Source organism: Penaeus monodon, chromosome 1 (genome assembly GCF_015228065.2).
Source record: "Penaeus monodon isolate SGIC_2016 chromosome 1, NSTDA_Pmon_1, whole genome shotgun sequence".
NCBI classification, from domain to species: domain Eukaryota; kingdom Metazoa; phylum Arthropoda; class Malacostraca; order Decapoda; family Penaeidae; genus Penaeus; species Penaeus monodon.
The window spans coordinates 21,185,172-21,200,067 of NC_051386.1; the positions used below are offsets into that span (position 1 = coordinate 21,185,172).

A 14,896-nucleotide genomic window follows, 5' to 3' on the forward strand; every position below is an offset into this window, starting at 1 on the left:
TTTGACAAGACGTTTCTGTTTTATTTCTGTTTTTTAGGACGCTTTTATCCATGATAAATATTTGTTTTAATGGAAAGCTCGATGATTCATTAAAACTTTTCATGGTGATAAAAATTGAACAGAGTTTGCCCCAAAAGTACCATTTTCTGTAGCCCAAAAAACAGGGATCATAAATGCAATGTTGTTTACGCCCTGAACAATTACTAACATAATTTTGATTTTGTTTGTTTGTTCAGGCATTTGGTTAGTAAATTAGCAAGCGGTGATTAACAAAGTCGGATAATATAACCTACTTGATTTGATGCATGACAATCAAACTGGTTTTTATATTTTGCAGGTAAATAGAACATTGTTTCCAAATAAAATTTGGGTAAAACTTATTATTGTGTTGTTGTTTATTTGTAATAATTAGCGTAGGAGTTATATCACCGTTATTATAATTTATATTATTATTATTGCTGCTATAAGTCATGATCATATTAATTAATGTTATTGTTACAAAGAAAGAAAGAAGGAGAGAAAGAAAAAAAAGAAAAAGAAATAGAAAGAAAGAAAAAGATAAAGAGAAAGAAAAAGCAAGAGAGTGAGTGTGAGAGAAGGAAAGAAAAAGAAAAAAGAAAGAGAAAGAGAGAGAAGGAAAAAGAAAGAAAGAAGGAAAGAGTGAGAGAGACAAAGAAAGAAAGATAGAGAGAGAGCGAGAAAAAGAATGAAAATGAGAGAGAGACCTACACAAAGCCCTCTCACACAACAGAGTCTAACAGTAACAAACACATACCACGCTGGTCTTACACCATATATTGATCATGCATAGATCATCTTAACTAACCACTACTTCCTCCTCCTCCTCCTCCTCTTCTTCTTCTTCCTCCGCTTCCTCCTCCTCTTCCTCCTCCTCCTCCTCCTCCTCCTCCTCCTCCTCCTCCTCCTCCTCCTCCTCCTCCTCCTCCTCCTCCTCCTCCTCCTCCTCCTCCTCCTCCTCCTCCTCCTCCTCTTCTTCTTCTTCTTTTTCTTCTTCCTCTTCCTCCTCCTCTTCCACTTCCACCTCCTCCTCCTCCTCCTTCTCCTTCTCCTCCTCCTCCTCCTCCTCCTCCTCCTCCTCCTCCTCCTCCTCCTCCTCCTCCTCCTCCGCCTCTTTCTCCTTCTCCTTTGATACATAAAACACCCAATTGTCCCCGTAATTATATGTTATCGTGGTTCTTTCATTTACTCTAGTTGCGTCTCTCTCCCTCTTTATTTATTTATTTATTTATTTATTCCTCTCTTTCTCTCTCTTTCCTTCTCCCTTTCCCCCTTCCTCCCTCCTACCCTCTCTTTCTCCTTCTTCTCCCTTCTCTTCTCCTTCTTCCTATCCCTCTCCCTCTCCCGCCCCTTTTCCATCTCCTTCTCCCTCTCCCTCTCCCTCTCCCTCTCCCTCTCCCTCTCCTTCCCCTCCCCTTCTCCCTCTCCCTCTTCCTCTTCCTCTCCTTCCCCTCCCCTTCTCCCTCTCCCTCTCCCTCTCCTTCCCCTCCCTGTTGGACCAATAGATATTAATCCCAATCGGTTGTGAGGAGACTCTTCATGCATAATGTGAAAGCGTGAGTGTTTGACTGATTACATTATATACTGTGTATTTGTGGGAATGTGAGTGGTTGTATGTATGCGTCTTCGCGCGCGTGTGTGTGTGTGTGTGTGTGTGTGTGTGTGTGTGGATGTGCATACGTGTGTGTGTGTGTGTGTGTGTGTGTGTGTGTGTGTGTGTGTGTGTGTGTGTGTGTGTGTGTGTGTGCGTGTGTGTTTGCGCTCGTATGCGTATGTGCGTGTGTCACTGCGTGTAAAATGTGTATTAGCCGTGTAGAATTGTATTTCTGTCTACTTATCTAAACCTATCTATCTCTCTATCTATCTGTGCGTACGTGCGTGTCAGTATATGCTTATATGTTATATATGTATCAATATATACATATACGAATGTAAACACAACAACCCCCTTAATATATATATCTATTAGATCCTATCACTCATCTGATAAACGCACACACACGTTAGGCTATACTTAGCATGTCACCATTCTCGGCCATACGTGTTATTCATTAATATATTGCCGATAACAGACAGCTGAGATGAACAAGATAAAATACACTGACAACGTTCTTAACCACCTGTTTGTATTCTGAAAACCGGGGCAAGAGGGAGCAATACAAGGTAGAGAAAGACAGATTGTTACACTTAATGAAAAATGAAGGAGAGAAGGAAAAAGGGATAGGAGGGGAGTTGGAGAGGGAGATGAGGGAGTGAGGGAGAGAAGAAGAGAGAAAGAGAGAAATAATGAAAGAGAGAGAGAGAGGCAGAGGCAGAGAGAGAATTGGAAAGAACGACAGAGAGAGAGATTCTTAGAGAAAAAGAAAGAGAAGAGAGAATGAAGGCAAGAGACATTTCGAGAGAAAGTAAAGGAAAAGAGTGAGAGATTCCAAGAGAAAGAGAACGAGAGAGAGCGAAAGAGAGATTCCGAGAGAAAGAGAAAGAGGAAAGGGAAGAAATTCCGATAAGTAGAAAGAAAGAGGAAAAGAAAGAAATTCCGATAAAGAGAGAGGAAAAGAAAAAAAATCCGATAAAAAGAGAGAGAGAGAAAGAGAGAAAGAGAAAGAAATTCCGATAAAGAGAGAGGAAAAGAAAGAGTTTCCAAGAGAAAGAGAGAAAGGAAAAGCGATAAATTCCGAGAGCGCGAGAGAGAGAGCGCGAGAGGGCGGGCGGGCGGGGGCGTGGCGCCGTGACAGGGGCGTGCGAGCGAGGGAAAGGGCGGGATGACTCGAGGACGACGAAATTGAAGCTCCTCCTTTGAGCTCCGAGACGCTACTGGGAAACCACCACAAACACCGATCAATATAAACGTTTTCTTGAACCTTTTTATTTGTTTTTTGTCTCCTTTTTTCCTTTGTCTTTTCTTTATTTCGTTTTCTCTCGTCCACCGGATGTTCTGATACCTTATGACACCCTCGCTTAATTGTCTTTTTTTTCTCATTCTTCCCTTTCCTCTTCCTTTTCTTTGTCTATTTTGTTTTTTCTTCCTTTTTTCTCTCCATTTTTCTTCTTTTCTCTTCTCCTCTCTCTCTTTCCTCCTAATCTGTCTTCCCTCCTCCTTTTTTCTTCTTCTTGGCTCCGCCGTTCTTTTCTACTTTATTTCTTTTCTATCTTACTCATATTCCTTCTTCTTTTTCTTCTTACTTCCTTCGTTCTCTCCTTGTCTCTCGTCTTACTCCTCTTCCTCCTCCTTTTCTCCTTCCTCCCTTCCCCATTCTTCCCTCTCACCCCGCCCCCCCCTTCCTCCCTTTCCCCCTACTCATCACTTTTTCCTCTTCCCCTCTTCCTTCTCGTTTCCCTTCCTCCGCCGTCCTTCCTCTCTTCTTTCTCTCCTACCTCGTCTTCCTTTCTTCTCCCTTTCCTCATTCGTCTTCCTCTCTTCTTCCTTCTTGCTTCGTTCTTCTTCCACCTTTCTCCCCCTTTCCTCCGTTCGCTCGCTTTGCCATTCTTTCGTTGTCATTTTTGTTATAACGTTGTTGTACCTGAGTGGAGTTTGTACCAAAAGCGTGATGTTATATTTTGTACCATTTTTTTATTGGTGTATTTTTTTTATGTTATGCTATTGTACCAAAATCTTTCTTGTATTGGTATATTGTTTGTTTGTATTGGTATGTCATTGCACCAAAATCTTTCTTGTAAACCAATACTCTCTTCTGTTTGCATTGGCATATTATTGTTCTGATCTCGGTAACGTTATTGTATCAGAATAATTCGTGTACTAACACCGGTGTTGTTCTTGCATTGGTCTGATTCTTTATGCTGCTATTCATCATGTGCAATTTTGTATTTACGTTGGTTGCGAATGCAGGTATTTTTAAATGCATGGATATTTAGTGCATTATATTATTATGAGGATATGCGTGCTTACTGTTCTTTATTATTTTCGTAATCATTTTTATTTAGTGTGCTGTTTTATATCGACCTGCTGTTGTTTTTCTTCTTCTTCTATTGTTTTTTTCTTCTTCTTCTTGAAAATGTAGTTATGTAAGGTTAGATATGTTTTTCTTCCGCTACTTACGCGCTGCTTATTTTTTGTGGTTTTCTTTTAACTCCCCTTCCTCTTATCTATCATTTTCTCCTCCTCCTGTCCTAATCATTTCCCTTTTCGCTTATACGTTCTCGATAATATTCCCCCTCTTGCCCAAATCCTCTCGCCATTCCTTCTTCCTCCTCACCTTCAGCCCACAAGAACTCGACGGCGCAAAGTGGCTGCCCGTTTAACCCTGTCTTTCCCTTCTCCCGCAGGAACTTCGGCGCGCGGTGCGCCAAGTGCTGCCGCAGCATCGGCGCCGCGGACTGGGTGCGGCGGGCTCGCGACCGCGTCTACCACCTCGCCTGCTTCGCCTGCGACGCCTGCAAGCGGCAGCTCAGCACGGGCGAGGAGTTCGCCCTCCACGACAACCGCGTCCTCTGCAAGCAGCACTACCTCGAGTCCATCGAGGGCGGCGCCACGAGCAACGACGGTAGGTATTTTCCGCAGCTGTTCTGATTTCTCCTCCAAACAGCCTGCCTCTCTTTCCAATTCTTGCTCTCTGGAATCATTTCTACTCGCACGACTAAGAGTGGGGAGAAAATAACGCGCCATGGGGAAATCTCGAAGGAAACGAAGACGGGTTGCAGCTTAGGTAGCGCCCCTTCCGCCGAGCCGCCATCTTGGTGCGCGGTGGGCAAGCAGACCGAAGGAGGGGGACGGTGCGCCGGGGGGCTGGGGGGGGGGGGTGACGGCAGGGCCTCCCACCCTCTCGGTCGCCTTCTCTCTCTCTCTCTCTCTCTCTCTCTCTCTCTCTCTCTCTCTCTCTCTCTCTCTCTCTCTCTCTCTCTCTCTCTCTCTCTCTCTCTCTCTCTCTCTCTCTCTCTAATCCAGAACCATCCATAGCTATACCATAGCTTCTTCATATTTTCGAAGGAATCTCAAAGGACCTCGTTCCAGTTACGATAGTGTGGTAGTTTGTTATCTTGAACGCATTTTTCCCTCCCTTCTTCCCTCCTTTCTTTCTTTCCTTCCTTCCTTCCTTCCTTCCTTCCTTCCTTCCTTCCATTCATCCTTCCTTCCCTCCTTCCTTCCTTTCTTTCTTCCATCCATCCATCCTTTCTTCTTTCCTTCCTTTATTCATTCTTTCATTCCTTCTTTTCATCTTTACTTCCATCCTTCTTTACTTCCATCCTTCTTTCCTTCCTTCCTTCCTTTCTTCCTTCCTTCCTTCCTTCCTAGTCACTTGAGTCTGTTCAAAAGGGAGAACAATGAGAGTCTCACAGGAGTTTAATTTTTTTTCTAATTTTTTTAAGACGATACAGTAATATACTTCATGCTACATATACTTCACGAACGTTGGAGCTTCCACCTGGCCAACGAAGACTGTTGTCGGAGGGGATTCTGCGTCGGCCATCTTGTTCCTCCTCCTCCTCCTCCTCCTCCTCCTCCTCCTCCTCCTCCTCCTCCTCCTCTCCTCCTCCTCCTCCTCCTCCTCCTCCTCCTCCTCCTCCTCCCCCTCCTCCTCCTCCTTCCTCCTCCTCCTCCTCCTCCTCCTCCTCCTCCTCTCCTCCTCCTCCTCCTCCTCCTTCTCCTCCTCCTCCTCGTCTTTCCAGCCTCGTCACTTTTTTTTCTTTTTCTTCTTGTTTTTTTCTTCTTCTTTTTTGGTCTTGCAGAACACACTCACACATATATGACACATACATACGATACATACACATACGTATACACATATACGTCACACACGTACGTCATTTACACATACATATACACATATATATACACATACATATGCACATACATATACACATACATATACACACATACATATACATACATACATATGCACACATACACATGCACACATACGCATACACACAACGCATACACAAATACGCAAGCTTACACACACACAGACACACACACACACACACACACACACACACACACACACACACACACACACACACACACACACACACACACACACACACACACACACAATTCGAAATATTAGATTAAAAAACATTCTGCGTTTAGTGATAGATAAAAAGAATTTGAAATCACCAAACACGAGAGACAAGAAAGTATTAAAACGTATATTTCGCTGTGATGCAAATTCTTCTAACACGAAATTCTCTTTTCTCAAAAAGACTCGACCGCCTCTTCTTTTTTTCCGTTTTTTTTTCTTTCTTTCTTTCTTTTTCGTTTCTTATTACTCTTTTGCTCTCCTCCTCCTCCTTTTCTTCATCCTACATTTTTTCCTCTCCTCCTCCTCCTGATTCTCTTCCGTTTCTGTCTTCTCCTCCTCCTGTTGCTCCTCCTCTTTCTTCTCCTCCTCCTCCTCCTCCTTCGTCTTCACCTCCTCCTCCTCCTCCTCCTCCTCCTCCTCTTCTTCTTCTTCTTCTTCTTCTTCTTCTTCTTCTTCTTCTTCTTCTTCTTCTTCTTCTTCTTCTTCTTCTTCTTCTTCTCTTCTTCTTCTTCTTCTTTTCTTCTTCTTCTTCTTCTTCTTCCTCCTCCTCCTCCTCCTCTTATTATTATTATTATTTCTCCTCCTCCTCCTCCGTCTCCCTCTTCTCCCTCTTCACACTTCGACACCCTCCCTGCTCCCTGATTTATCCTCTTCCTTCTCCCTCCACCTCCCCCTGCCCCCAACCCCCAACCTCTTTCCTCTTCTTCCTACTCCTTTCTTCTCCACCATCTCCAACAACCCCCTCACCTCTCCATCTTTTAGTTCCATTCTCATTCCCCTCCGCGTGTTCCTTCCCCCCACCCCTCCCCTCTTTTGGTAACCCCCATTTCCTTTACCTTGCCTTTTTCCCCAGTTCAGCAATTCCCCCACCTACCTATCTCCTTTTCCCCAACTCTGATCCCCCTCACCCTCTTCTGCTTTTCCGCAACCCTCAATTTCCACCCTTCGCTTTTCCCCAAGCTCTTGCATTCCCCTCCTTATTCCCCCTTTTCTTAACCCCCGATTTCCCCACCCACCTCCCCCTGTCTTCCTCCCCTTCCTCCTCCTCCTCCCCCTTCTCCCTCTCCTCCTCCTCCTCCTCCACCTCAGACACAACCCCCACCCCGCCCCCACCCCCATACCTTCGCTTTCCGTCGACACTTATTGATCTTGAGTGAGATAGCTCCTGTGCAGCCTCCCGCCTCTCTTCTTCCCAGCTTCCGTTTCGACTCCTGGGGTTCATCTTGCCAAACCTCATGTCTGCTTTTTGTGTTTCAGCTTTATATATTATGTCTGCTTTTTTATTTGTAGATTCTATTTATTCATAGTTTTATTTATTTGTTTTCCACGTGTTTTTTTTCTCTTTTTTATATATTTTTTTAATTAATGGTTTTAGGTTTTGTTTCATGTTATTGGTAGTGTTGTTGTTATTATTGCGTGTGTTATTTGTGTCGTTGTTAATACTGTCACTCTGTTTTTGGTTTCTATATCATTATGATTGGCACTTAACTTTTTTGTTTGTTTGTTTGAATTAATTATTATGATGGTGATGCAGATTATGTTTGTTTGTTTTTATATACCCATGTTTTCATCGTATCTGTTTGTCTGTCCGAACGTTTATCTATATCTCTATATCTACTTATCTACATGTTAGTGAATAAGTATGTGTCTGAAAATATGTTTTATATAAGGTACAAGAGGGGAGTGTGTGCGTGTGTGTGTGTGTGTGTGTGTGTGTGTGTGTGTGTGTGTGTGTGTGTGTGTGTGTGTGTGTGTGTGTGTGTGTGTGTGTGTGTATGTATGTGTGTGTGTGTGTGTGTGTGTGTGTGTGTGTGTGTGTGTGTGTGTAAGTGTGCGTACGTAGATTTTCATACCTGCATCTACCCGCATACCCACATAGAACCCAACAGATTCCTCTCTCTCTCTCTCTCCTTCTTCTCCCTCTCCCTCTCCCTCTCCCTCTCCCTCTCCCTCTCCTTCTCCTTCTCCTTCTCCCTCTCCCTTTCTCTCTCCCTCTCCCTCTCCCCCACCTACCCCACCCCACCTCACCCACGCCTCACATGCTCACCCACCGCCCTACCCCTCCCCCTCCCACGCCCCACACACCTCGCAACCCCCACTAAGGCCCCGCTTCTCCCCAACAGAGAACACGGACGGGGAAGGCAGCCAGAGGAAGAGCAAGCGCGTCCGTACGACCTTCACGGACGAGCAGCTGCAGGTCTTACAGGCCAACTTTCAGATCGACTCGAACCCGGACAGCCAAGACCTCGAGAGAATCGCCCAGTTGACGGGTCTGAGCAAGAGAGTGACGCAGGTCTGGTTTCAAAATTCGCGGGCGCGCCAGAAGAAAAATATGTCGTCTAAGAAACACCAACAAGGTAGCTTTATTACGATTTTTTTTTTTTTTTGGTAGATACTTGTGTTTTTTTCTTCTTCTTCTTCTTCTTCTCTCTTTCTTTCTTTCTTTGTATATTTTACAGGTCAACTGAGAAACGGCGAGGAAATAAAATTATTTGTGGATTGCTTATTTTGATTTGTTATTGCTGATATATATATATATATATATATATATATATATATATATATATATATATATATATTTTATTATATTATTATTATTATTATTATTATTATTATTATTATTATTATCATTGGTATTATTATTATTATTTATATGAAATACAAATGGTTTGGTGCAATGCAATGATCTAGAAAACGCGACCTAGGTTAAAAATCTCTCTTCATTACTTTACAGAATTTCTATAGGTGGCATTGAGGATTTTCTATATCTGATTAGCTAAAACACCATTTTTTGTGTTTGTGTTTGAAATTAATGCTACAATTTATACATTATCGCACATCGCTAAATCATAAAGTATATGATTTGGTTATGCTGTAATAACACATTTGGGATAAAAGAATGCTAGGTTTTTATGCAGCTTTTAGAGTTTTATAATTAATTGTTGGGAAAATAAAATGTTTGTTTCCAACTCGTTATTAAGAGAGTAACTCTAAAAAAATAGTTCATGCTGGATTTTAGACTCATCTCTGTTGTTAAAGTTTATATGTAAAAGAATATAGACAGTATATGGACACATATATATCTGTGTGTGTGTGTGTGTGTGTGTGTGTGTGTGTGTGTGTGTGTGTGTGTGTGTGTGTGTGTGTGTGGTGTGTGTGTGTGCGTGTGCGTGTGTGCGTGTGCGTGTGTGTGTGTGCGTGTGTGTCTTTGCCGTATGCATATATGTATTCATTACACGCCAACAACTTTCCTGGCTGGAACAAACTGCCGCTGTGCAAACACCATTTCAAGTGTCGAGAAGAGTAATAATCCCCAGCAAAGTGACGATGCTGTCGCTACGTTTTCCCAGATCTGTCCAACGTTTCAGTTTTAACGTTCCACGTGTTGGAGTGACGTAATTACCGATGAATGGCATGTGATTGGCCCAACACGGTCACGTGACTCAATTTTGGCGCCATTGACAACCACGTGTCGGCTGACTCAATTTGCGCGCCATGATGAAAGAGAGAGCGAAGGGGAGACTGAAGTATTACACATCTCGCGTGGATTAAAAAAAAGAACATTTATTCACTATCTAATGTCACAGGACACTGCACTGCCCTCCCTTCCCTCCCCTCCCCTCCCCTGCCCTCACCCCCCTTCCTCGTTGCTTCATTTGATTTCGCTTGTCCCGTGTCGATTTTTTCATCTTTTTTATTTGTTTTTCTTTTTTTCTTTATTCATTTCTGTTTACTCTTTTATTTTGAGGAAGAGAAACGGTATTTACTCCTTTACCTGTCGCGTGTATTTTTTTTTTTTTTTTTTTATGTAGGCCTATCACCTGCTGTAGATAGCGTGCAGCTGCTTTTCCATTAAGAAAAAATATTTTTTTAATGAATTATTTATTTACTTGAGCCTCGGGATGAGACCAGAAAATGTTCATATTATGTAGAGTTTAATGTAAGTTTTTATAGTCTGTTTTGAAATAGAGAAATATTAAGATTTAGAAATAGATTAAAAAGTCGAGAAAATTTTATGTCAAATTTTAAAATAAAAAACCAGAATACATTTAACTTCACTCATTGATATATCTATACGTTAACGATGCTTGTCTGAAAAAGTACGCAGATACAATATAGTTAAAAAGTACATACATGAAATATATACGCGCCAGTTAGGTTTAACTGCAAATATTGACAACTCAGATATGTTTACAGTACGTGCCTATAATGCGAAGGTTATTTTTATATCATGATATATGAGAGATCTAAAAAAAAATCGTTAAGTTTCGTTTCTTACAGATTTACGAAGGCCATAAATGTATAAAATGGCCACTTTTTTCGGGGTTGCCGTTTTAGGGCATGCCTGACAGTATATTGATAATGACGGCGATAAAGTAAATCATGATTATATTGAAAACATTCACAATAATAATATCCATGGTAATGATGAGAAATATAGTACTGGTGAATTTCAAATTAGCAGCGGACTATATATGAAAAGGATGAAATCTTTGGGCAAAAAGCTATTTTGACACGACTTTTAGCCTGTTTCTTAGTACAATGAAAAAAAAAAGATGATGCGAACACCATCAGGAACAACCTTTTTCACCAACACTCCATCTTCTATAACCCCTCTACCCCTACCCCGCCCACACCTTCCCCCACCCAAACAAGAAATAAAAATAATGTTTTTAAAAAGTTTCTCCCACCAAAAGTACCCTTTTCCCCATCCGCCCTTCCCTCTTTCCCTCCCTCTCCCTCCACATCCAAAAATAACAGTCTCTCTCGGCGCTTGTCAGGCATGATAACGATCTCTTCCTTAATTACGGCCTAATTAGCTCAAACCGCTGACAGGGAGCAAACATCGCTAACGAGGGCCGAGCAAACAGTTTAAGAGAACCGCCCATCCACACAACGGTAGGCGCGACGCAAGACCCTTCCTTTATAGTACTTTTCGTCATGGCGGGAGGCAGGGAGAGAGGGATGGAGGGATGGAGGGAGGTGGTTGTGGGGAAGTGGGAGGGAGGGAGAGAGGGAGAAAGAGAGAGTTTTTAGAGTAATATGGTGCTATTATATTATTGTTGTGTCTGATATTATTATTATTATTATTATTATTATTATTATTATTATTATTATTATTATTATTATTATTATTATTATTATTATTATTATTATTATTATCATTATTATTATCATAATCAGTTGTCGCTGTTGAAAGTTTCTTCACTACCATTATCATTGATTACTATTATTAGAAACTACTATCAGTAGGCCTATCATCTTTTTACCATTATTACGATTCTGTTTTCAATACCATCGTTATCACTGTCATTGCTATTATTAATATCGTTGATATATCTATTATTATAGCGAGATCGAGAAATACGGAACGCGATTTATTTGGGAACTAACTTTTTAATGAAATTGTGTTTAAGTTAATGCTAATGGAGACAATTTTTTCTATGGAGTTTTTGTAGTAGTAGTAGTAATGATATTTTGATGTTATTATTGATTATTGTTATTATTCGCACTGCTGTTACTAATGATAAAATCCTTATTAATACTTCCATTGCCATTGTTATTGTTGTGAATATAACAAACGAACATTTATTTACTTTCTTATAAACTGGGTACTTTTATATACTTACATTTTACTTAATTAGATTTATTTTAATCGTACTTAAACTTAATCCATTTGTTCTTAAACCCTTAAATTCAAGCCTTATCTAATTGTTCTTATAATTTTATAATTGATCCTTATCCAGTGGTTCTTAAATTCTTATATTAGACCTTTACCCTGCTGTTTTTAAACTTTACACTTGAACCAAGCTGTTCTTAAACCCTTATATATTTGAACCTAATCTAATCATACATAAACCCCAATATTTAAACCAAATCCATTTTTTCTTAAGCCCTTATAGTTTAACCTAATCCAATTATACGAAAAACCCTAATATTCAAACCAAATCCAGTTTTTCGTTAGCCTTTTTATTTGAACTTAAACCATTGTTGTTGTTTTTAATTGCTTATATTTGAACGTAATTATTATCCTTTTTGAGTTCAATTTTATTCTTTTTTTCCAGGTCTCGACAGAGCTCTGCAGGATATGAACGGGTCCTTGTCGCGCACCATCGACCTCCATTTTATGTATTCTTTTCGCCCTCAGAGTGTTGGTGAGTAGTTTAAAATGTTGGCATTTTTGTTAGTATTGTTATTTTTAATTTTCGTTGGTTTGGTTTGCATTTGTTTTATTTGTGTAGTTTTATGTGTTGTTGCTTTTTTAGTTGTTATATAATCGTTTGTTTTGGTTGTGTGTGTTTTAAGTAGCAAGTGTTTTCTGATTTCGTTTTTTTTTCTGGTAATCGTGTTGTATTTCTCTATTTTTTCCTCGAAGTAAGGGTTATTGTTATCAGTATTATCAGTATACTTTTAATGGAATATTTATTTGTAATGAAATTCGGAAATTAATTTTCTTGTTAAATTATAAGGACGCACTCAACAGTAACGGATACGTTTATTACTCTTGCTCACTTTATAACTCCTTTTTCATAACTGAAATATTCGCTGTAGTACATTATTATTCCATCAGTACGGATACATTTATTACTCATGCTCATAAAGAGTTTTCTAATCTAACTTCTCTTAAATATATCCTCGATATTTTCTCTATTTTCTGCTGTAGTTAATTAATACTTCTTATTAGTTTTATTATTATTAATTTATTACTTTTGCACATTAATGAGTATTCTATTCTATCTCCTTTTAAATATTTCTTTAATATTTTTCGCTATTTTCTGCTGTAGTTTAAATAATTATCACTCATTCGCCATCCTTCGTTGTCATTTATCCCCTGCCTCTCTTCCAAACAGAGCCAGAGGAATCGTCATCTCCCGAGACTCCAATAATGACCATGATGCACGGAGAGGTGTGACGCCACGAGAGCGGGTGCCGGGTATCACCCCGATGACGTCATTCCACCGTATATAAATAAACATCATTAAAAAGAAAATCATTCAAGGAGAGACACCGAGAAAAAGGGTGTCTTTTTTATCTTTTCCTTTCTTTTCTGGTCTACCTGTCTTCTTTCAGTGAAAATGACCCGCTTTCTGTCGGATGCCAACAGGCCGTGAGAAATATATATTTTTTTTATTCTCTCACTTTTTTCCTTCTTCTTTTTAAGAATCATTCACAAAATCATTCCTGTGTTCGGTCTCTTGTATATAGGGTTCACTAATTATTCCTCTTACACAGAATGAGCCTTCCCTCTCTATTTCTCGTGGCATCATGACAGTTCCTTTTTTTTCTCTCTCTTTTCTTTTCTTACCGTGAAAATAATGTTATTGCACTAGTTACCTTCACATTATTCATTCATTACTGTCAAAAAGCGGTTCGGTCATCTTGTGTTGAGCTTTGATTAACTCTTGGCCGACTGCTAACCACTATCATCCGTTGTATAAAATAATATTAAATGATAATGACGTCTGTAGGTATAGGCATGTCAGATCAAATCTATGTCTTTCAGTGTTTCAATGTTGTGCTAAAGGGTTGCTAAGCAGTCTCGTTGCGCATATTAAAAGGGGTACAATGGAAGAATCTTGCAAGTTTCTCTCTCTCTTCCCTTCTCATTTGTCTTTATCTTTTCTCCTTTCTTTTTTCTCTTTTTGTTTTAACTCCCCCCCCCTCTCCCTCTCTCTCTCTCTCTCTCTCTCTCTCTCTCTCTCTCTCTCTCTCTCTCTCTCTCTCTCTCTCTCTCTCTCTCTCTCTCTCTCTCTTTTATTTATATTATGTTTAATATCAAGCAAATCTGACTGTGTTCTTTCACCAACACATTCATAATTTTCATTAACCCGAAGAGGAATTTTAATAAGATATTTTACTGGTATTTTGTCTCATTTTTTAGAGAGAACACGCGTACAGGAAATAAAATTGAAGAATATAATTTATCTGAAAATTAAAAACGATAACTTACAAGATTCTTCAACCCTCTTTACATATTAGTCTTGAGGTGAATATTTCACTACCGTATTGTAAATAATTGACACGTCTTCTGTCAAGTCTCTTTGTTATGTTGTATATTAAGGAGGGGGAAAAGGGGTTAAAAAAGCGGTTGTGCTATTATATAATAAAAGCCATAGGATCTCTAACATAGCATTTAACTATTTATTTGTTAAGGCTTAGGGTTCGATTCCTTTTGGACGAAGACAAAGGAATTTGTTTATCCTGTGCATCTAGTTCAGCTAAGCCAAAGACATGGAGGAAGGAATACGTTTTTTTTTTTTTTTTTTTTTTTTTTGCCACAAAATGGTTTTCTAGGATGGCTTATTTTTCATAGTAATTTCCATCGTAGGTTTAATTATGCAGAGATACGTTAACACTTAAAATTTAAAGCAAAAAAAAAAAAACTAACACTTGCCTTCTTTTGAAAATAATAAAGAAAAGTTAGCATCTAACCATCAACAAGAGTAAAATAAAATATCAAAAGAGAAACATCCAATTACGTTCATTTTAACAGTAGTTTTGTTTACCATCAAGAAATGTTATGGAAATATGAGGCTAAAACTTTTTTTCTTTTTCTTTTTTTTTGAGAGAAGTAACAATTTAATTACATTTTCTTTTTTTCTTTTTCTTTTTTTATTTAATTATTGGTATTTGTAATGTGCGATATTCCAGAATTGTGCACGGTGGTTTTTCCTGTTGTATTCTGGTCATTCGAAAAGCTGAAATATATTTAATGAATAGAAAAGGAAAAAAATATTTTGATAAAGAATTTATGTGTATATGTGAAAGCTGTCAGTCCATCACTAGTCAAATGAGAATCTGAACGTTCTTTTTTTAAAACTTATATGTGTATATATAATAAAAAAGTTATAATTAAAATTATATAAAAAAGAAAAATAATAAAAAATATAAAATTA

The 14,896-nt window shown here is 39.3% G+C and overlaps 1 protein-coding gene across 1 annotated transcript in view; it reads left to right on the forward strand.

Moving 5' to 3' along the window:
- LOC119569949 (LIM/homeobox protein Awh-like) overlaps positions 1-13,662 on the forward strand; it is an 89,559-nt gene extending 75,897 nt beyond the window's left edge. The window contains exons 4-7 of the mRNA XM_037917915.1: positions 4,303-4,520; positions 8,123-8,356; positions 12,065-12,154; positions 12,851-13,662. Coding sequence (XP_037773843.1) covers positions 4,303-4,520; positions 8,123-8,356; positions 12,065-12,154; positions 12,851-12,912 — 604 coding nt within the window. The 3' untranslated portion in view covers positions 12,913-13,662. The remainder of the gene's footprint in view (positions 1-4,302; positions 4,521-8,122; positions 8,357-12,064; positions 12,155-12,850) is intronic.
- The last annotated feature ends 1,234 nt before the right edge of the window (positions 13,663-14,896 follow it).